The 21,896-nt window shown below is 41.2% G+C and overlaps 2 protein-coding genes across 9 annotated transcripts in view; one reads left to right on the top strand and one right to left on the bottom strand.

The window, feature by feature from the left end:
- DCAF4 (DDB1 and CUL4 associated factor 4) overlaps positions 1-17,569 on the bottom strand; it is a 36,594-nt gene extending 19,025 nt beyond the window's left edge. Inside the window, exons 1-13 of one of the 7 annotated variants that reach the window (XM_090141077.1) lie at positions 17,538-17,569; positions 16,941-17,116; positions 16,429-16,526; positions 14,627-14,784; positions 13,748-13,830; positions 13,008-13,110; positions 12,319-12,530; positions 10,278-10,393; positions 8,515-8,610; positions 8,310-8,407; positions 7,447-7,623; positions 7,099-7,213; positions 5,800-6,205 (exon numbers count right to left, since the gene is read on the bottom strand). In XM_090141077.1, the coding sequence (XP_089997203.1) occupies positions 6,012-6,205; positions 7,099-7,213; positions 7,447-7,623; positions 8,310-8,407; positions 8,515-8,610; positions 10,278-10,393; positions 12,319-12,530; positions 13,008-13,110; positions 13,748-13,830; positions 14,627-14,784; positions 16,429-16,526; positions 16,941-17,038 (1,548 nt within the window). In that variant the 5' untranslated portion in view covers positions 17,039-17,116; positions 17,538-17,569 and the 3' untranslated portion in view covers positions 5,800-6,011. Of the gene's footprint in view, positions 1-5,799; positions 6,206-6,577; positions 6,838-7,098; positions 7,214-7,446; positions 7,624-8,309; positions 8,408-8,514; positions 8,611-10,277; positions 10,394-11,656; positions 11,707-12,318; positions 12,531-13,007; positions 13,111-13,747; positions 13,831-14,626; positions 14,785-16,428; positions 16,527-16,763; positions 16,784-16,940; positions 17,117-17,241; positions 17,367-17,537 lie in introns of those variants that run through there. The other 6 variants (XM_090141078.1, XM_031593607.2, XM_090141075.1 and 3 more) reach the window with 6 other exon arrangements.
- A 118-nt stretch (positions 17,570-17,687) lies between these two features.
- Positions 17,688-21,896, top strand: part of DPF3 (double PHD fingers 3) — a 190,092-nt gene continuing 185,883 nt past the window's right edge. The window contains exons 1-2 of one of the 2 annotated variants that reach the window (XM_090141082.1): positions 17,688-18,419; positions 20,959-21,055. The gene's annotated coding sequence lies outside the window, so the exon portion shown is untranslated. The remainder of the gene's footprint in view (positions 18,420-20,958; positions 21,056-21,896) is intronic. The other variant, XM_031593615.2, reaches the window with a different exon arrangement.

A 21,896-nucleotide genomic window follows, 5' to 3' on the forward strand; every position in this document is an offset into this window, starting at 1 on the left:
GTAACTCCTGTGTGAGACGTAAAGACTACTGGTTAGGTTTAGCAAGATGTAACTGAGGAATGAAATTCTAATGCTGGAAGATAAGATCTTGTTTAGTTACAAGAGCAGGGATAGGAAGGGGTTGTTTTCCAGGAAATTTCCACAAGATCATTGTGTATCTCACCAAAGATGAATTAATGACTTACCATTAAATACCCATCAGAGAAGATGGTAATGTGTCATTTGGATCAAATGGAGTTCACTGCAATGTTCTTATGTCAGTAGTTAAAATGAATATGCTGTCCTGGGGAGATAATGAATTCAATTGGTCTGGGATGTGGTATGATAAAAGCATGTTCTGAGTTACAGAATTATTAGACAGTCTGTAAATCTTTTGCCAGAAAAATGATGTCAGATTGGTTATGGTAGATCAAACATCATCTGCACCTCCTCTGATTAGGAAATGCTCTGAAAAAACATTAAAATAAGAATCATGTGAATTAACTGATGTGCAAAACACTCTTGAAAGCACACGCAGGTGAAAAACTAATGAAATACCACAAAACAGGTGATCTAAAAACAGTGTTTCTAGAGGGAGAAATGTCTAATGCGATTGCTCTGATGGATTTGTTTCTATTATAGTTATCTACTCCAATTCAGCTCAAAGATTCACCTTCAAACAAATGGTGTGTTTCTGTCTCTTGGGACTCAGATATGTAAGCTTCATACAGATGTGCACGTTTTCAGTTAGAGTATCTACCTGAAACCTTTGATGCAAACCTGGCTTCATGCATACCAGGTGTACATGCATACCTGAGACTTGCAGCAAGGGAAGAAGCTGGCCGAATAACAGAGCTGTGATATGTAGCTGCTATTGGGGTCTTGCACAAGAAGAATTACCTTTGTCTTTCACCCTTTTATAATTATTTTCTGTTGTATTTCCTGCTCGTTCATCTTCCTGCCCAGTTCCTTGCAGGTGAGGTAGCACTTGCTGAAGTTTGCCAATGTATCAAGCACACTCCCCGTTGTGTCACTTGGGAACTGGACTTTTGGTTGTGTTCTGGTAAATGTGGTGATATCACTGCCTTTTGATGTCAGCAATAGTTTTTGTTGAAATGAACGCTCATGATATTAGGTCTGCCTGGCATTTATGCTGTGGCTGCCCATCTGCTGTGGCTGTGCTGAGACGTTCCCCTCGTTGATCTGGGGAGTCTGAGCTTGAATGTTGCAGGACTCTGGCTTCCCACCTGCTGATATAAACTTTTTCTCCTTTTGCTTCCAGTATAACCGTCCATAAGCAGATTTAAGTACTACTGTCTTACTTAGATTTTGCAGCCTCTTGCTTTTGTATTTTGTTGTCAACTGATGTTTTCAGTCGATACAGTGTCACATATTGTGGCTTTATCCTTGCATTTAATTTATCACTGATGGCTGTAATAGAATTTGGCACTAACGGATATGCCTTTGCCAGTAATTTGAGAACAGAGTGTGATTTGGACAAGTGATCGAGCCGTCTGTTTTTTTGTTCCCTATTGCTTTAGCTGAGCACTTTTTCTCGGTAAAGCAGTGTCAACACGTATATTCTGTCAGCACAGCACATAGCTGCGTATGTCATAGAAGATTTTTGTTCACAGTGCAAGCAGATCAACAGTGGCAATGCCAAAATAAATAGAACTTACTATGAGGGCTTTCAAAATCAGCAGTATGCTGTGATAATCGGAAAGCTAATGTGGTATCAGAATGATAGAACTGCAGATAGGAAGAAAGCTGCTTGGACAAGAAAAGGCCAAGTGATCTTGATTATATTTTCATACTTCACCTATGATGGTTTCTCTGCTTTGTGCCATGCCTTCCGTTTTTGAAACATGAAGCTAGTTGTAAAATGCTTTAAACTATCTGCTCCACCATCTTTCAACTCCTAGCTGCTCTCTCCAGAATCCTCTGTCTTGAAAGTTCTTTTGGGTTGATGTTGACTGTTTGCCTGCACGCACTCTCTCTGAGCTGAATCAGTTACCAACAATTCAAGGTTTGGGGACACAACCTGATTTGTCTGCTACCATATTATAACTTTTCTGGAAGGAGCTATAGAAGGACATCTAAAGACTGTGCACACGTTGTGGTGTAAATTCCCATCTCTTTTCAAGAAATGCTTTATTTTTTGGTGCTATTAGAATAAGTCATGGTTGAGCTCAAAATGTAAAAATGCCAGAGCGGAATTTTGATAAATGGCTTAGCTTAGTCTCTTAATTTTAACATTCTTCAGGGTAGTAGAGGAGGGATGGCCATGAAGCCACGTATTTCAGTAAACTGGGGACAACAGGAAGATAATCCCTTACTTCTGCCCAGAAGACCTAAAAGTGAATGAATGCCCTCCCTCCTTTAGGCGCTTAGGGAACTTAGGGTAGTGGAAGTTTCTACCTGTTAGATCTAAGCTCACTGTACATGACCTAGAGGGTTTTTAAAGGGTGGAGATACATGACAATGGGAGCATGCTATATGGAATAACAAGTCTGTGGCTTCCAAAACAATCATGGTGATGAGGGGCTGGCAATCTGCAAGTTTTTATCATTAAAGTACTTTACTGCAGTGGAACAGGAAGGAATGGCACGGCAAAGCTGTTGTCCATGTCATACTTCTGCTCTTAATGTAAAAAGGTGGCCCAGTTCCTCTTCATCTCTCACATTCTGGGAGTCTTCCAATAGCAGAAAAAAATGCTGTTCTTTCTCTGGAAGGAGGAAACAAGGAAAATCCTGCTGCTCTTTTACAAAGGAGGGACAAGGCAGCCGTGTCCCATCTTGCTTTAAACTGGAGAGGGAGTTCCCACCAGAGAGGAACTGCAGTAAAGGGCTGAACACAACAGATGGAAAGTAAAAGGTTAGCTCAGCTGTGGAAAGAGTCAATAATGCCCTGTACTTTGGCTTGAGGGAGGTGACAAGGCCTTGCATTTTCTGTAGGAGCCTGCTGGAGCCTCACCGTGCATGGTGTTAAGCCCTTGAACTGCATAAACAATCTGGTGTTTGGCTGAACACAGGTAACTAGGATGTATGAAGCAACAGTAGCTAGTTCAGGACATGAACATTCTTCAATAGCTGTTCTTGGTAAGTTTTCTAGAGGAAGAGTTTTTCTTCTTTCTAAGATGTAGCATATTTGCATTGAGAGCTCCTGGTGGCTGTGGGCTTCAGTGGGAGAAGCACAAAGATGCTCAGTGTTCAGGGATGTCAGTACAGTTCTTTGTCGGCCCTGAAGGTATTTCTCTATTACCTGTCAGTTAAGTGTGGTCTATGAGGAGAGATGAGGAGAGCCTGATTGTCTGCTCTGAGCTTTGCTACAGTGAGCAAAAAGGACCAAACAAATTGTGCTTGATGGATGAGACATACTACAGCTTAGCTTGGAGTGCAGGGTTGGCCTCTCTAAAGCTTTTTACTAGATCTAGTGCTTGCAGAGAACCTGAAGCAAAGAAATAGGATATTTTGATACTGAAGCTGGAGACAGGGTGGCACAGGTTTATTTTTGTTAAGGTACCTTAGGGGCCTAGCTACCCCTGCATAACAAATGGTTGATTTTAATACATCAACCAGTGCCTGCATGCTGCTTGCAGTTCGTTACTGAAGCCAAATTAGCTCTCTTTTTACTCTGCTTCCCCTCTTTTTACTCTGCTTTCCCTTTCATTTCATGCTGTTCTTGCAGGCTTCATTAGGAGCACTGGCTGCAAAAGCACTAGTTGGGTTAAAAAAAAAAAAAAAAGGGTTTGTAGGGACATGTTCACATTTGGTTCCTGGAAACAACAGAAAGCAAATGAGTATCTTTTTGTTTTGCTGGCTTTGGCGAAAAAGGAGCAAAGAAAATAAACTCTTCAGTTACATAACTCTGACACAGTTCTTAGCTTGTGTTTCCCACAGCAACTGGACATGATTACTGCAGGATGTTGTTCTTGCAGAGCAGACCCTTCTGGTGTTAAGCATACTGAAGGTTTAAATGCTATTTAGACATTCTAGAATTAGTTTTCTGAAGGGAGTTCATGATTATTGTGGTTTGCCACTTGCAAGTGTTTGAACCCCATATATTTGCTAGCAAGAGTATCAATATAGAGCATGTTCCTGCCCAACCCTGATTTGACTGTCAGATGCAAACATCTGGAGTTTGCAGTGGGACAGGATTAGTTACGGTTCTGTTTTCTTCTTTCAACAGGTGCTCAGTTGCAGCATGTTATTAACAGAGCCAATGCAAATACTTCTGGAACTTGTGCTGCATGTAGTGATTGCTGTGCATGCAACAGAAAATGTCCCAAGATAACAAGATAAGCTGCAGAATATGCTCTCAAACTGAAAAGAAAGGCAAGCCAGGAATTGATGACCACACTAGCCAAGCTGGTCTCTTGCTTATTGAAAACAGAACAACTGAGAAAAGCCCACAAGTCAGCGTGAGGTTAGACTCATCATCTGAGGAGAGCAGGAGACCCTTAGCTTTATAAACGTGTTCTGTAGAAAGAAGTGGAAGCACAGTGGGCTGCAAGCATTATCTGCTCCACTTTGTGAGGAAAGAATAAAATGCTCTGTAGAGAAATGCTAAAGCCAGGTGTATCAGGGGAGCTGTCAAGAGAAGGGAAGCTGGCTGTTAATGGAATACAAGGAAAATTTAGAGGATTTTGAACATTTACTCAGGGAAGAAACTGTGTTGAGCATTTGCTGGGATTTATCTTGCATCTTAAGTACCCTAGCAACACATATTTCTCGTAGAATATATTCATGCTGCTCCCATGAGGCCAGTTTTCCTGCTATAACATTTTGTCTTCTGTATTGACTAATGGGTAAGGAAGTATAAAGGGAAGGAGATAACCGCAGAAAAATTAAGTGTATTGAGCAACAGCAGCTGCTGAGAGACAGTTTCTCAGAATAGTGTATTGCTTAGGCCTGAAGTCGTGTGAAGATGGGAGAATTGAATGTGGAGCCCTGCAGAACCCTTAGTGGCACCTCTGTGTAATTCCCTTATCCAAGTCCACTTGAAAGGGAAAGTGCACTGAAAAACAGTGAGCAAACAAAAAAACCTAAAAACTTCAGTCTAGGCTCAAGTTTGCATAGCACTTGTGAAGGGAATCTTCTTCTGTTGGGCTTGCACTGCAGAGCCACTTGAACTCAGTTCCTTTGTGGAGAAAGCCACGCCAGAGATGCTCGTTAAGTGTGCTTAGTGAGCTCAGGCCACTAGCAGGATTGCATAAAGAGGACTAGGCTGCAATGCTACAACTACACTGCATGCTTAGAAGGCTCATGCCACAAGCCAGTGCCTCATTCCTGACAACTGTCAGGAATACTTGTGCTCACACTGCAGCTTACACAGGCAGCCACTGGGGAAAAAATCTTTTTTTTGACTGAACAGTTTGCTCAACTGCAAGTATTCTTTCTCCTCAGTTAGAGCTTTCCCTGTATATGCACCAATGTGAGGGGGAGTGGAAGTGATGGCCCATCACGATGAAGGTTGTAGGGTGCAGTTCCTTCTTAAATAGGTTCCTCTGGCTAAAAGCTTTAGGTGAAGAAACACAAAAGCCAGATACCATTACACCATACTTAGGATAGTGGTAAAGATCTTCCTTGAGTGCAGGAATAGGACTGCTTAGCTTGCTGTGGCAGAACAGTAGCTCTTTAGGGTAATGACAGTTATCACTATCCCTAACCTCTGCACGTGCATAGGGTGCAGGTCCTCCCTTTCTTGCTTCTGTTCAAAACTGTTTCTGCTACTTGATGCTTTCCTGGCCTCCTTCTAGCATGCAGCTAGACCATATGCTTGCAAGGATTTGAGAGAGCACTAGAGAAAGCCAACAAGATGTTAATCAGCATTCAGCTTTTATTAACTAAATGCCTGAGATGTGTACAGCAAGATTTGACAAACCTGCTGACAGAAATTTGGAATTTCTCAGGTAAAGCAGATGCAAACGTGGCATGTAGTTATGCAACAACATGGTGATGTGTGTAAACATTCCCAAGTCAGGTATAGGCTAGCAGCATTGTATACGGGTTCAGAAGAGAGTATCAGTGGTGTCAGTTATAGGAGAAGTGGTAAAGATCCTGTTTGACAGCCATGAGCAAGCCAGGAACTCCTCGTCTACCTCCAAGTCTTGAAGAAAACACCACACTGGGAATAGCATCTTTGGAGGATGGGTGGGGAGAAGGAATGGTTCTAAGCAGAGAGGCATCTTGAAGACTCCAAATTCTGGTGTAGCAATCCTGACCAACTGGAAAGGAAGGATATCAGTGGTCAGCATCACACCAGAAATAATTTCTGTGGCTCTGCAAGATTTTCACCACAGTGGATGAATGTAGTGTATGGGGAGAAAAAACTTGACTGTTTCAACACATCTTACAGGCAAAGAGGAAAAAAATATGTATTTCCTATTAGGCAATAAAAGGTAAGGTAAGAGCGCTTTCCTTACTATTAAGCTCCTGAGCAAAACAAACTGGAGAAAAAGTCAACTTGTTAAAATTATTGAATTATTCTTTTTATTCCATCATTCACTGAAAAATCAAGAATAGATCATGTTTAAAGTTACCTTAAGAAATCTAGCCAAAGTATGAAAGAAAAAAAGTATTTAGGGATTTTGTTTCTTTTATTGTTATGCTTCCTTTTTTTGAAAAAAAAAAAAAAAGTCTAGAACTGCAGCTGCATATATTCATAACAAGCCCAAGTGAGAGACAATTTACAGGGAATTCTCCTTACAAGCTTTTGTCCATTGACACGCTTCAGTGTCAAAGAAACCTATATATGGTCTTTAGTCTCTGTATAAAAATACTGCTTCAAGTATTATGTTAATGCATTGCTTCTTTGACCTTCATTTTGAAGTATTTTCTTCTCTACTCTTAAACCACGCTGGGAAAAGGATAAAGGGACGTTAGGGATAAAGCAGTTGAGAGCACCACAGGAATGATTACAGTAGGTGTGCATCTGTAACATCTTATTTTAGATTTCATACTTGATTATAGTACATCTAAAGGTAAATTTCTACGGAATTTCAAAGAATTACCAGCTTTACAACTTTCAACATCTGTACATAAGAATCACTTCTCTGGGATTAAAAAAAATAAAATCACTGCCATGCACTTACAAGTAGAGGAGAAAAAGTCAACGCACCTGCTGTAAGAAGTCCTTCCTCCTCATTTACATGCAATGGAAGAATAGCATATTCATTGTGATGACCTTCATACTGTTTCACACACTTTGCTGTTCTCAGATCCCACAGTTTTATCTGCAAGTTAAAGAAATTGTTCCAAAGAGCATGCTAACAGAATAGAGATCACTCAACTGTTGGCAAATAACTGGATCTTAGTGGTGAGGAGTGATGACCCAAGCGGGGAACTACCACCCAGTTTCACGTTACTCTGCAAAGAACCAGCATTCATATTCAGGACTGAGGTAAGCACTCAGTTATTGCCCAGATACTAAAAAGAACAGTATACCCTAAAGATAATAAAACCATACCTTTCCAGCCATATCTGATGCCATAAGGTAGTGTTCTGCCTTGAGAAGGCGAATAGATGTAACTGCTGAGTCATGGAAGAGACGAATTGCTTTCCAGTTCTGGCCCTTTCGGTTGCGTTGACGAACATCAATGCTGAAAATTTCACCTGAACGGCAGCCATTGTACAGCATCGGGGTCTGGAAGAATCCAAAAGAAAGAGGTGTATGTAACACATGAAAGGATGTACAAGTTCTGCAGAAAGCACTTATGTCAAGATTCTGAGTTTTCTGGTGCATTTGTGAAGTCATTAATGCAGGCATTAAGAACTAGAATTTTTAGTACAGCATTTTTCAGCTAACTCATTAGCTCCATTCAAACCTCAGTCATTTACCTCTTGGAAAAGTTCAGCAATGTTAGCAGGAACTTAGTCTAACATAACAGCAGAATAGGAACTGGAATTCTCGTGTTCTAATTTGTCCCCTCCCCCTAAGTCTTTGTTTACAAGTCAGTCAGTTTTATAGCCGTTTTCTTCTCCTTGATGAAGACAATAAACTGAGTGTTAATGAAATCAGGTCATTTGGCAAAAACAAAACAATCCTAAGTGTGTGATTGCTGTGCACTTTCTACTTCCATCGTTTCCTTTTTATCTCTGAATATTTAACAAAAATTATCCTGCTGCCACAGACTGAAATCAGATATTTTTTTTCATCGCTATTACACTGTGTGCCAACATAGGACTATATCACCTCTGTTAAGGAACAATAATTGTAGTCATAACCTTCTCTACAACATGACGAGTCCTATCACAGACAGTACAGAAAGACCACTAATATCAGTGCTCTGAAAAAGAAAAAAAAAAAAAAAGGTGTATGTTTCTTTGTACCTGGGTGGCAAACTGTTGTGCCAAGACATCGCTGCTGGTTCCAAATGTCTGTCGATGCCCTGTCACTACGTTGGTCACAAGAACTCGTCGTGTCAGGCCTAAGGGAGATGTTATATGTGTTTAGTTATGATTTGAGTAGCAGGTGGGAGATTTATGCAAGAAGTCTTTGCCAGAGATAAAAGTGGTTGCTAGCCTTGCAGATCACCTGTGCTGAAGCAGTTGTCCGCTTGTGGATTCAGGCACCAAGCACAGGACCATGCCGTAGATATCTTGAAGCTGCACAGCATTCCAGGTCGATCTCCTAGAAGAAATTAACAACATATGGAACATCCATAAAATGTAAGGACAGGATAACACAGAAAGTCTCTGTGGACATTACTTTGAACATTATAATTAGAAGCAGAAACAATGTTAATATCCCTACGCTACTCAAGATGTAGCAAACAAAAGTGGAATTTCATGATTGCAAGCTTAGGACTTACACTCTATTTGTCTATATACACATCTGAGAGACTGTTAAAGTCTTCATAGCAGGAAAAAAACAGAGAGGAGAAAAATAACTCTTTCACAAAGTAAGCCATTTTTTGAAGATTTTAGAAGCTATAGTCTAGCTAAAGCCTAACTTTTAAGTTCTATAATAAGTTCTATAAACACTGAAGACAGAAGTATTGAAAAATAACCAACCACAAGAAAAACCAACCAAACCCATGCAGGAAAGAAAAAAAAAAAAAGACAGACTCGTATAATTTTTTCTTTGATTGATTCTACAACTGATTATCCTGGGCTGTCTCTGTTTTTAAAGCAGGTTTAAGTAAGTAACGATACTTAGATTTGATTGTTGCTTTGTGTAGTTCCTGCACAAGGTCTATTAACTTACATGCTCAAAGAGCTCAGTTTTCTATTACTTTATTGCATGTCTACCACGATTTTACAGATATCTGGCAGAACAGGAGACACGTCTAAAACCATGTTTCAGATGGGTTAAGTTCTACTTTGCTCACACTATCTATTTAGAAATGTTCCCTCAAAACAAGAATTCAGGAGATTGCGGTAAGGCAGGACCCTTAGAAATACCTAAAGCAGTCAACAGAAAATACTAGACAGAAGGACTTCAGCACAGCTAGGGGCACCTGACTGGTGCAGGCTTTAAAATATTTTGCAGAGCACACTGGCCTAGTAGCCATCCACCTTTAGTGACTTTTCAAGTTCACACTAACTCTATGCATCATTTCCCCCATCCCTCTTTTTTTTTTTTCCCCGAGGCTCCATAAATAGCATAACATTAAACATTTAAAATGGGTCCATACTCTTCTAGCACAGACACAGATCTAATCTGTATAAACTTAACTGATCATGTCTGAATAGGACACCAGGTTAGACAACTGTACAGTATGTTCTGAAGGTATCAGCACAGCTGCTGCCCCGAAGAACATATAATAATTATGTTCAATAAACATAGGGTTCTCTAAATGAGTCATGCTTACACACAACTAAGAATGATATTTAGTACTGTACAAGGAGCCATGGGGTGAGACTATTACCAGCTTTCCATCTATGATAAATCTACCGAGCACATTTGAGTAGCTACTATGATAAAGTATCCTGCAATGACACTGGATAGTCTATAAGGAAATCTGAGTATTTCTTGTGTGCAGGTTCTGTGTGTTAGTTAAAGGCCAAACTACTCAAATGAATAATCTCAAATGTTTACTTTCAAGTAAGGTGTTCTCTTGCCAAAGTCAAGTACTACATCAGCAGCAGTTAAAAATAAACTAGAGCTTTGAATACTGCTTGTTAATTAATTATCAAGGTAAGTTATTTAATCTGTTTGTTTCTTATTCTGCTCCAAACTTGCTACATTTTTAGGATAATACAACGGTCCCATCAACTACTGAAGTGTGGACGTGATTTGTACTCTTTGCATATCCTGTTATCCAAAATTGGGAAAAAAAACAACCAACACCCCACCTGGATTAGTGCTGCTGAACAATGACGCTGGAAGCAGACTGGCACAGCCTGGAGTTTCTGCAATTCCCATGAGACACAGCTTGCTGGAGTGAGTTAAGGAAAACAAAGATTTCTTCCTAAAATGGAAAAGGCTGCATAGTATTTATAGCTGGGAAGGGTAAGATGCTCTGACACAGCTGTAACTCTCAATACTTTCCCTTTAGTAACATCTTCCAAGAACATTATTGTGCCTTACACTTTACAATTAGGTCTTGACACTTCCTTTCTTTCATAGGAATGAGCTAGAAAGATCTCCAATTTTAGATTTTGTACCTTCACTACCAGAAAGATAAGCTGAGAGAGATACTAAGGCATCTTTCTACAGATAGAAAAAACCTGCAGGACCTACATGGATCATTCTTCTCATCTTTACATGCTATAATACTGCACTGATACAGAACTGTTCTGCATGAGACGGGCTTGAGAAAATGGTACACATATTAAGGATTCAAGAGTCAATTTAGATTTCATTAAATACTTCATAAAATTTATAGCAGGCATAAAATGATTTTGAAAGTTGATTTTCAAATGGTTGGTTAAATCTGTGACGTGACTGGGGGAAAGCACTGAATAAGCTAACTGTCTGCAACTCCTAACCATCTCTAAGCAAGCTGATGAATTCCTGCCACCTTCTGGACCAGTTCTGAATTGTGTGGCTTTTCCCATAAGCCATGACATAGGTGTAAGCTTTTTTTTTCATTTTCTCTTTTACTGCCCACTTTTCATGGCACTTTAATAGCATTTCTGTTGCCTGCCATCTCCCACTTTTAAATCCCTTTTCGTTCCTCTCTTCTGTGACTCTGCATTGTCCATTGCCACTTCCTCTACTATACCATCACCCTTCTTTTTATTTTGAGACAAATCTGCAGAACATGTTCTCAAAGTTGCAGAGCACAATGCCAATGAAGTCCTGCCATTTTCATCTTCCCCCAATCAATACAAGGATGATTTACAACAGAAACCAACCAAACCTGCTTCAGAGTGTTTCACTTCTTAGAAAAGAAAGTTAGTTGCCATAAATCTCTTTTGTTGTTGCCCAATCAATTTTTAACCATTAGACCATTTTTGATTTGGCACTTGCACTATTAATGGACTGGCAAGTCTCCAGGGCAGGCAAAGTAGTCTTTCACCTTTTACTGCATGGGAACAATACTACATACATCTGTAACAGCACCATGCATCTGTCTCACAACATCTAGCAACTTCTAATCTTTAAAATTTCCCTGTTTTCCAGAAAGCAATAGTTTTACAGTTGCTACATAAGAGGTCTTCCTGAAAGCCAACTGCTTTGTGCAGAATAGTCAAAACAGAACAGAAATTTTGCTTTTTTAAAAGGATATAAAACATGAGAGTCTGGATGAGTCAATGATGCCCAGCACACAGAATTCACCTTCAGACACAAGAAGACATGCTATTTTTGTAGACCTCATACTCAATTCATGAATGGGTATTTCCATGCAAAGATGACATGAAACTGCAGTGGGCACACTTCCATAGCCCACGAAATAAGCACAGCAGTGACATACAGCTATTTCATTTTAGCCTTATACTCCTCTTAGATGCACAGGAGAGACGGCAGTATTGAGATGTCCGTCCAGATACAGACTGAGGCATCAAGCACATCCTATTATTTAAAGGATCATCCTTAAAAGATCTGAGCATGAAGAGATTACCAAAGCCTGTTCTAAATATTCTTCATGTTCAGGGATAAATACATTTTTCCAAAATTATTTTTAAAAAAGAAGCATATAAATTTGTGTTTTTCTCAACAAGTTTTGTCAGCTATGGCTACACACAACTCTGAAGCAAGCACTATCTTTGGAAGGTGGTACTTCAGTGTGGTCTTGTGTTCCAATAGTAGCACAGCATTCTGGAGAACTGCTGCTGGTACTCAGACTATCAGAGACAAGTTTACTGCAATTTTGTGTTTATCCAAATATCACACTGCTAGATTTTTCCATTCTCTCCTACTAAACCCTTTCCCAGCCCTCATGCTTTTCACCTGTGCCTCCCAAGCAATAAGTGTTTGTGAATGTGACAACTGAAGGAAGCAGGAACAGAACACAGTACTTTGCGGTTTGTGAAGTAGAGGTTGTCATACATCTCCACAGTGAGAGACTCCTTCCCCAAACCACTGAGGTTGATGATACCGTATTTACATCCTCCATGCTCTACGTCGTTCACAGTAAATATCCGCTCACAAGCAACATCTGCCTGTAAAACAGAAGAATTATTGCACTTACTGGAAACTGATTGAAAATGATGGCTCGAGGTGGCTGCATTATGTCTAAAAGGAAGAAAGCAGTCACACCTCTTTTTATGAATGCATAGAAAAAATAACAGTAAGAAAATATTTCATCCTTAGCCAACAATACACAGTCTTTCCGATTATACCAGACACTCGCTCTGGTTAATTATTAAGCACAGACTGGTATCAGTAGAGAACTTAAAGAAAGAAAGAAATCTTATAAAAAGTGAATATGCAATTCTTCTACACTGCACAACTGTGGAAAGGAACAATCTCCTCCTACCTGTTGAAAACTACTTAGCTCATATTTTGAGAACTGACACAATGGGGGCAATGCAGATTTGAAAGCAAATTTCACTTATGAGGTTTGATTAAAAGATTTTCAATTTTCACTGAAGACAAGCTCTTTTTAACCTAAAGATGTATCAGTTCTTGTAACATACCACAATTATTTTAAAATTGTTGGTTCCAGCAACTGAGGAATCTGGACTGTGAATTTCTATCTTCCTCCTCTGCATGCAGTTCACTTTTAGTTCATGGACCAGCCTGTAGAAGCAGTTGGCGAGGGAGGAGAAAAAGAACTTGGGTAAGCCTAAGTTAAATGCCAATGAAAAGAATTCTGGATAAGATAGCCAGAACTGCTTCTTAGTCACAGAAGATAAAATGCCTGAAAACTAGCATGCTGCAATTTCATTTATATATCCCACGAAACTGTACAGCACATTCCACATTCATGGTATTTCATCCCATCATTGCGAACTTCCGCACACCTTCAGTAGCAGGAATATATCAAGCCCCTAACTTGCTTTCTGCATGGTTATTGAATCTGAACACAGATTCTAACCCAGAGGAAAATGTCCATGTCAGCCCAGGGCATTGATCCAAATAAATGCTACACTGTCTTCAAACAGAACAATGTAGCAAAAGAGCAAATACTAAAAAAAAAATTGGAAGTTTTAAACCCCTGGCATCTGAGACTGGGAAGCATCTTTCACATTTGAATTCTCATCACTTTAGAAATTTGATTATTAAAAAATACTGCCTTTTTGTCAGTATAAATAATGTTACTCTGTCCTTAGTGGAAGAGTGAGAATTGCAAACAAACAAAACTGACAGCAATGGTTCTACTGCCAGCAGTACTTGATACAGCAAACAGAAGACAATTCAAATAAAATCATTGTACCTGCAATAACTTGTGGAGCTGAGCAAACCTAGCTGCCTTTTCTGTAACAGTACAGACGAGTTCAGTCCAGCCCTTGTTGTTTTCTGGAATAGAATAGGATGAAAATGTACTCAGTTTTTGGCTTGTTTATGATTCAAACATGGCCATGGGTCTTTGATGTTTGGAACATTTGGGTAACTTTTTCCTCTAGCCTATGTATAATTATGTTTCATGTCTACAAAGCACATTCCAGCACCATCTCCCTGGTCTGCTGAAGTACAGATAGCTCTTGTTTTTACTTGATACCATCAACAGTATCACCTTGAGGTGTGAAATCACTTTAACACACTAAGTTTGATTACACAGCAAAACTCTATTACTGCAGGGCTACTATTAACTGCATGTCTTACAGCAGTGTGAAACAACTTTTCCATTCATCCCTTTCTAAGATTTCATGTGAACACCTCATAAATACTAGTGAAAGCAAAGGACAGAGAGCTGTGTAGAGCTATAGAAGAACAAATCTTTTCCTCAGGGTTTAAGCATACAAATGTACAGAAAACCTACAACTGAAATCCCACTTTGCCAATTCAAAGCAAGGATTTGAACCCAATGTCATGACTCAAGTGCAACTGTTAGACAACTTGCTATTCTGCTATTCTGAGAGTTCATCTCTTTACAAGCTTTTTTGTTTGTTTGCTTAGTGACTTGCTTTCCTTTCTTGGTGGAACAACAAAGCAAGAGAATTCAAGAGCTATAAATTCTCAGCAAAAAGAAATTTTTGTTTCTTCACATAGCTTAAGGGATTGTACCATAGGAAAAAACTGAAGTACTTCAGCTCGTCATCTGTCCCAAGATAGAGCACGCTGAAAGCTAATTACAGTCTTTTTCAGAACATACCCTCTTTTGTTGTTCTTCCTCTTCTAGGAGTTTCAGTCTTTTACTCTCCATAGCCTTGTACTGAATGCTCTCTTTGGTGAGTGGGTTGTAGTTATTATGTCCAGACAGTAGGCGAAAATAGCGGTTTTTTTCTGGGTCATAGTAAAATCCTGGCAGTTCTTAAGAAAGTGGCAAAAAAAAGAAAAAAGAAATAAAAAAATAGAAAAGAAAAATCAGACAGACAACCAAGTGTATTTATTACTCTTTGACATCCTACATCTTCATGGAAATGTCAGTCACACAGCTCAGAGTTCTCACCCCCTGTTGGTGCCATGGTTGCTACGCCCACTGGGAACAGATGGCATCTCCTTAAAGGAAAAAAGTTTCTAGTTTGCAACTGCAGCGCTGCTACACAGATACAGAAGGGATGCTACCACTGACCAAAGTGAATTTCACACAGATTTCACGCTTCAGAGAAGCAGAAAGGTTTTGCTGTGTAACAAAAATGACCTTTCTTTATGAATCAATCACAAGGGGATGCTCTAGGTTATGGCTGCTTAAAGCAGTCTCAAACAAGCAAGGCAACTAAGTATCACCCAAACAAATACAAAGCAATTCCCTGCCCAGAACCAACCATTTTTTCTTCACCACCAAGGAGAGACCTTGATATAAGCAAGAGTACAATTAGACAATACACAGGGGCTCCTCCCAAAGAGGAACTGAGGAGAGAGGCAAAATAACAGTATGCTCTCTCAACACAAAGAATTTTACTTCAGAAAAGGTAAACATTAATGTCTTCATGAATTTTTATTTAAACCTTTATCTACTACTACAAACTGTGTTTGAGGTTACTTGCAATTCAGCTCATTGTCATCATCCCTTACAGCTTAGCAACAAACAACCAAGCTGTATTTACCTCAAAAAAAAAAATATATAGTGACTGTTATCAGTGAGGTGGGCAAAAGCACACTGCTTTAGTACACGGAATCAGCTCACATAGCAATACATGTTTTAGATTATATGTACTACTTCCTAACAGGCTCACAAACTCTTGATCAGAAGAGGGTGATATACAAAAAAGATAGCCTTACACTCTGGCTTTGGCTGTTGCTAAGAGCCAGCAGCGTTTCAGGACTCTTCTATTGTGGAGATACTCAAGTTCCCACAGGCTCAGCTTTTCCTGGGGATGTTTAATGAGTTAGAAAGCCAGAATGCAAATGGAGCATCATCTTCAGAGCACTGCTACTGTATCAAATCTCATTCTGACAGCTGACTCCCTAATAGTAAATGAACAGGTCGTTTAACCAGATCTTACATCTTACAGATGACAAATATACTGAAGGCACAGAAATGCATTTGTTTTTTTTCCCCCAAAGTGGAAGATAAATACGTCTTTTAAAAGGCTGGATAATTCAATTTACGTTATATATTTGTTACATACTGTCTTATTTTCTTTGCTTATTAAGTATTTCTATTGAAGATGTATTTTATAACATCTTCAACGTATATACAAAAGAAACGTATATTCTTCCCCAAACATTGATTTTAAGAGAAAGAAATATTTCTTTTCAGTTTATATCAGCTTGGCTAAACACACAAGTTTTCATGTAAAAGATGGATTTGTGGGCCCAAAAATGTATTTTGTTCTGCTTTCCAGATTTTCACTTATTACATCTTTTTCAATCACCTTTTCAGATATTATTCTTCTCTGCAAACTTTCCTGCTTATATTCATCCTCTAACACCATACTATTAGCACTACTCTGTTTTTCATACAGTCAACATACAGATGCCGATTTTTGACCTGTAAATGGCATCTCTTACCTGGTACTGCAGAGTTCTGTGTTGAACTGGAAGAAGAAGGATTTCCACCACAGCTGGGGCCTGGATTCACCGGGCTTTGTGCTTCCTCCTCTTCGGGCCTAAAAAAATAGTACTGCCTTCAAGACAGGCTCACAGTTGTCCTACACATCTCTTGCACGAAGCCTCTTTAAAATAGTTTGTTAGCCATATTAACACAGCACTATTTTTCAGGTCTGTGATAAGCACACCATACACCATAACACCATACACTAACCAATGGAAAAGGAACAGCAAAAGTATTCAGCTTAAAAACTTCTCACAAACACTAGAGATAATAGTATCTTATAAGACTTAACTATAGCTAAAACATTAGAGACAGTTACTGATCCTGCACGCCTCTTTTCAGAAAAAGATGAATTCTGGACGTGTTACCATGACCCTTGCTTAAGGAAAAGCCCATCTCGAAAGCACGGTAACTCTTTACAGCTTAAAGTAAACGAGAAAGAAATGAGGACAGCCCGGCCCGCACTCGCCTGTGGCTGCAATGACTGCCGTTGGCTCTCCGGCGCCGAGGGGGGCGGTGGCAGCGCCTGCGGTAGCCCCACCCTCGCTTCTCTTTGCTTCTCCCCATTTCTGTCCGTAAGCCAAACGCCGGTCCGTACTTCAGAGCCGCGTGCTCGGCAGGGCCGGGCCGCAGCCCGCTCGCTTCCTGCCAGAGGACAGAAGCGCTGACGCGGCCCAGGCGGCGGCGCGCCTCCGAGCGGGCAGGGCAGCGCCGCGGGCCCAGACGGGAGCGCGCTGCGGCCGGCACCGCTCCTGCGAGCAGCGACGCACCTCCCGCTGCGTCCCCGCACGGCCACCGCCGCTAGCCTTGCGCGGCCGCGGCTCCGAGCCCTCCCGCACGACGCGCTCGGGAGAACGGGACGGAACGCGGGGGCCGCCGGCGGCCCGCCGCTTCTCGCCCGGGCCCCGCGCCGCTCCGCCGGGCCGCGGCCGGTGGGATCTCCTGGCGGCCGGCGGGCCGAGGCATCCGCCCGCGGAGCCGCGAGGGCCGGGTCCCGCGAGCCGTGCTGTGAAGCGGGACCGCGGCCAACCGCCCCCCCCCGCCCCTCACCGACACCGCTCCTCACCGCTCCCACCCGAGCGCTAGAGCTCGGCCCACAGGCGGGCCTGATTGGCCCTCCCGCGTTACCTGTCGTTTGATGGACAGCTCCATCACCGAATAGCAGAAGCTCAGGCCGCCGCGTGGCACGCGCCTCTCGCGCGGAGGGGCGGGGACGAGGGCTGTTGGGCGGGAAAAGCGGATAAAAGCTGCTGGGCGGGCAGGGGTCGCTCTTAGGTGGCGGAGCGGCTTGTTTTGTGCTGCCTCCGGTCCCGAAATGGCTCTCTAGGGACCTCTTAATTCTTAAATATGGTTTTGAGCCCTTTTCTCCTAGTCGGAAAGCGCTTATCTGAGCAGCGTTATCAGAGCTAGGAAAGCACGCAGCGAGTGTGAGGGGCAGAGAGCAGCAGGGTGGGCTCTGAGCACCTCCGCCGCTCAGGGCCGCGGGGCTTGCGGTTGTGGCTGCCGTTGCTTCGCGTTCGCTGTAAGGAAACATCTCTGCTAAAGCTTTTCTTAATGCTGGATTTGCGTAGCGGCCACCCTCTTCCCCCTGCCGCTGTACGGCGAAACGCTAAAAAGCGTGTGGTGCGAGTGTTCTCCCTCTAGTGGAGGGCCGCTGGTGCTGCAGAACGCGCCTCACGTGAAAAACCGACCGAACTAAAAATACCCCGAACAACTGGAAAAACAGTGTGCTGGCTGTTCTTCTCCCGAACAAAAATATGTAGATTTTAAAGGCTGAGAGCTCTGGAGCTGTTCGTACAGGGAAGAAGGCAAGACTGAAAGGGGAGCTTCTCAACGCTTACAGATGCCTCATGGGCAGGTGCAGGGAGATTGGGGCCGGGCTCTTTTTGGTGGTGCCCAGCAACAGGACAAGGAGCAATGGGCACAAACTGCAACGTTCCGTCTGAACGTGAGAAAAAAACTAATTTGTCGTGAGAGTGGCTGAGCATGGGAATGGGCTGCCCTGAGAGGCCGTGCTGTGGTGTCTCCTCTGGAGTCTCTCACCCTCCTGGATGCTTTCCTGTGCGACCTGCTGTAGCAGAAGTTGGAGCGATGGATCTCCAGAGGTCCTTTCCAACCCCCCGGTGTTCTATTTTTGTCACTTTGAAATTTTAAATATGTAAAATCCAATTCCGGGTAAATGAGAGAGACAGTTTTATTTCTTCCTCTGAATGTTTAGGCCTTGTGCGAGCTTACTGCGTGTACTTGTCCTGAGGGTAATTTTGAGATGCTCTTTCAATCTGTCCCTTACTCACCTGGTCTCTGTTCTAAGTTAATTGAAGTTTAAGTTCCCAAAATGCATGGATTTAAGTGGCCAAAGAAAGCATGCTTTTAAGGGTGGGAGCAAGTGGAAAGCTTATGTGCAGCTTGTATAGTTTGTGAGCACTATTTCTTTGCCCTTAAAAGGCAGGTGACCAGCATAGTCTGGTTCTGAGACCAATCTTTTCATTGGTTATGTCTGTTTTTCATAGTGGTGATATTGATTTTCAGCTTTCACAAGATAATTCTGAATAGTTCAGATAATTCTGAACTTCATGCAGTAGCAGGAGTAGAATAGAAGAATGTATAGATATTTGCATGAGCAACCCTCTCTGTGAGCCAATCTGTTACTAATACTGTTGCTGGTGAAGACTGGATCCAGTATGGTTTACGTGGTGTTCATATTTGATGTAAATTTGGTGCTTGATACACCAGTAAACAAGAGGCTAGGGAATACCATTCTCCCCATTGTTTCCTGGCTGGTAGGTAGTAATTCAGAATGTCAAACATTTTACAAATAGTGTTTGTTATACCTGCTTGTTCTGTTGGCCTGGTTTCAGCTCTTTAATTTCTGATGCCTGTGAGCAATGCTGAAGGTTCTGTGACCAATGTGCTGTTTGTAAGCTGTGAGTTGGACTCCACTGAAGTTAGATTTCCATCAGGGGAGAAATACATTAAATGATCTGTTTTTTCACTTGTACTGCAAGCTTTTTATGGATGCTTGTACACATGAATAGACTGGAAGAGATTTCATAGGTCACTGGGTTGCTCTCTGTGTCTATGTGTGTGTAAATAAAATATATAAAGTAAAATACTCCCTCGATACGTATACATACCACACTTCCATTGATCCTTAGTAATCATTTGTCTGGTCTGTGTTATTAAGACCTCTTTTTCATTACATCATTGCCTAAAACGTTCTTCTGATCTGTTACCTGAATGCTTATTGCTGCAATTTGAATCGCTGCTGCTTTTTCCTCTGACTTTCAGGGATATAGACAACAATTTATTTCCTTTATCTCTGCAACCGTATTACATATTTGGAAATTGTTGATGGTGTCTCACTAAAGTCTCTAGATTAAACAGTGGCTGAAAAATGCCAATTCTTTCAGGTATTACAGATGACAACTTCTAGGTCCAATCATTCTTGCTTACTCTTTTGTACCCTTATGGTGGGGAACACAAGTTCCCTTGAACTGTGTTCCTAAAACCTGGGCATACTATTAAGGATTTCCTAGTTCTGAGGGTGTTGTAGGCTGTACTCAGGTATATGAATTGCATTTATGGTGGTCCAACAGTGTTAACTTCCATGAAGCTTAGTAACTGAAAAGGATGGGGAGAATTTCAGTTTGAGAACTGCTGCACGTTCAGTTGTATCCATTTTGGATGGATATAATTGGCTGAGCTTGGGCTGGTTGCCATTGAGTGCTGCTCTTCTTAGGCCAGATCTTGGACTGGACTGCAGAATGCAGTCTGCCCTCAAGTTATGTCCCTCATTTGCTGTGGCTGTATTTTCTGGGTAGTCTATTAAACACATGCATGTAGGGCTATACTTAGTTTATTTGCTAGTAAAATTTGAAATATAATTGTAAATTCCATTAGAATATTATTAAAAAAAACAACAACAACAACAACAAAACACAGCAACAGCCAAAAGAAAACAAGCACACTTTGTTAATGCAGGGATTTGTGCTTCAGACGCCGGGTTAGGGTTACTGCAGGTCAGTGTGCTGCCACTCAGCTGAGCTGCAATACCTGCACTTGTGTCCATTTTGGTACACGTGAAAACTGTAATTACTTTATGCAAACTTCGTGCTGAGGATTAAGCTGTATGTTTTATCTTGTACTTCTTGTGCACTAAATCCTGCGCTTTCTGCCAGTTAGAACTTAATTTACACAAAGCAACTCAGTAAGCTTCAGTAACTGGAATATGCACAGGGCCCCATGAACTGGTTGTAAAGTGAAATCAAAAGCAGGAGTGTGTCTAACAGTACAACTTAGCCTTAATTTAATTCCAGTGAAATAAGAGCAGTTATATTAAGATCCTATATAACTTCATATATATGCTTCATACCTTAGGAACTGCAATAGCCCTGCAGTGACACCATGCAGAGCTTTAGATGTTTTTGCTTATAAAAGTTACTGCTTGACTTTTTTTTTGGTTCTCAGAATGTTCTGTTGTCCCACAGGGACGCTCTGCTGTTGGTGCTGAAAATCATTTTTGGGATCTCCTGCATCGGGTCGTGGAGGAAGGAACAAACTGCTGCACCATTCAAGGATTTTAAGGTAATGAATTATTATAGTTTTTATAAGTACCAATAGCTTGCTGCATTTATTTTTAGATTTCAGGCTCCCAAAGCAGTCTTGATGATCTTTGAGGTGCAGCTCCACCAGGGTCTGCTTGGTGGCATATGAATAAGGAAGGAGATCTGATGAGGCCCACCAGAGAGCAGCAGTGCACTTAGGCAAAACTGTTGTCGCTCAGCTCTGAAGGGATTTCGTTAAGATCTCTTTTGTAGCAAGTATCGAATTTCTATAATAATCAATTTAAGAAGCAAAAGTACACCAGGAAGTCCCTTCGCAATGCTGCTTAGGGTGTATTTATTTGCATTTATAATTCTTAAGGTCCAAGGTACTGATACTACTTATTTGATTGAATTCTCTCCGTGTAAGAAAGTGAAATTTTCTCCTGAGGTATCAGCTTTGTCGCCTCTAAAGGTTGTGAAAAAACTTGAAAAATTGGCAAATGAAAGTGGACTTTCACAGTCTGTCATTGAATTAGCTAAGTGTTTATTTCTGTTTTTTTTTTTTAAATACAATACTTTGGCTGCTAGTATGGCTAGGAGTACTTCTGTGCCTATGAGTGATTCCTGGTAACTGCCTATCAGCTCTTAGTATTTCATACCTGTATATATGATTATTTTTTAAGTTACCAGGTGATACAAATTCAGACTACGCTCGGAGACTATCTGCAGTGTTCTTCTTTCAGGTATTCTTAGCAGACTTTGATCAGACCTTGCCTTCTCTTTGGTGCTGTTGGAAATGTTCAGATATGTTTTACTGAGTAGAGAATTCTGTTGATTAATTAATTTAGCTTTGTGTTTTTTTTTTTTTCACCTGCAGGGTT

This window comes from Phasianus colchicus, chromosome 5 (genome assembly GCF_987193195.1).
Source record: "Phasianus colchicus chromosome 5, bPhaCol1.hap1.1, whole genome shotgun sequence".
Classification (NCBI taxonomy): Eukaryota; Metazoa; Chordata; class Aves; order Galliformes; family Phasianidae; genus Phasianus; species Phasianus colchicus.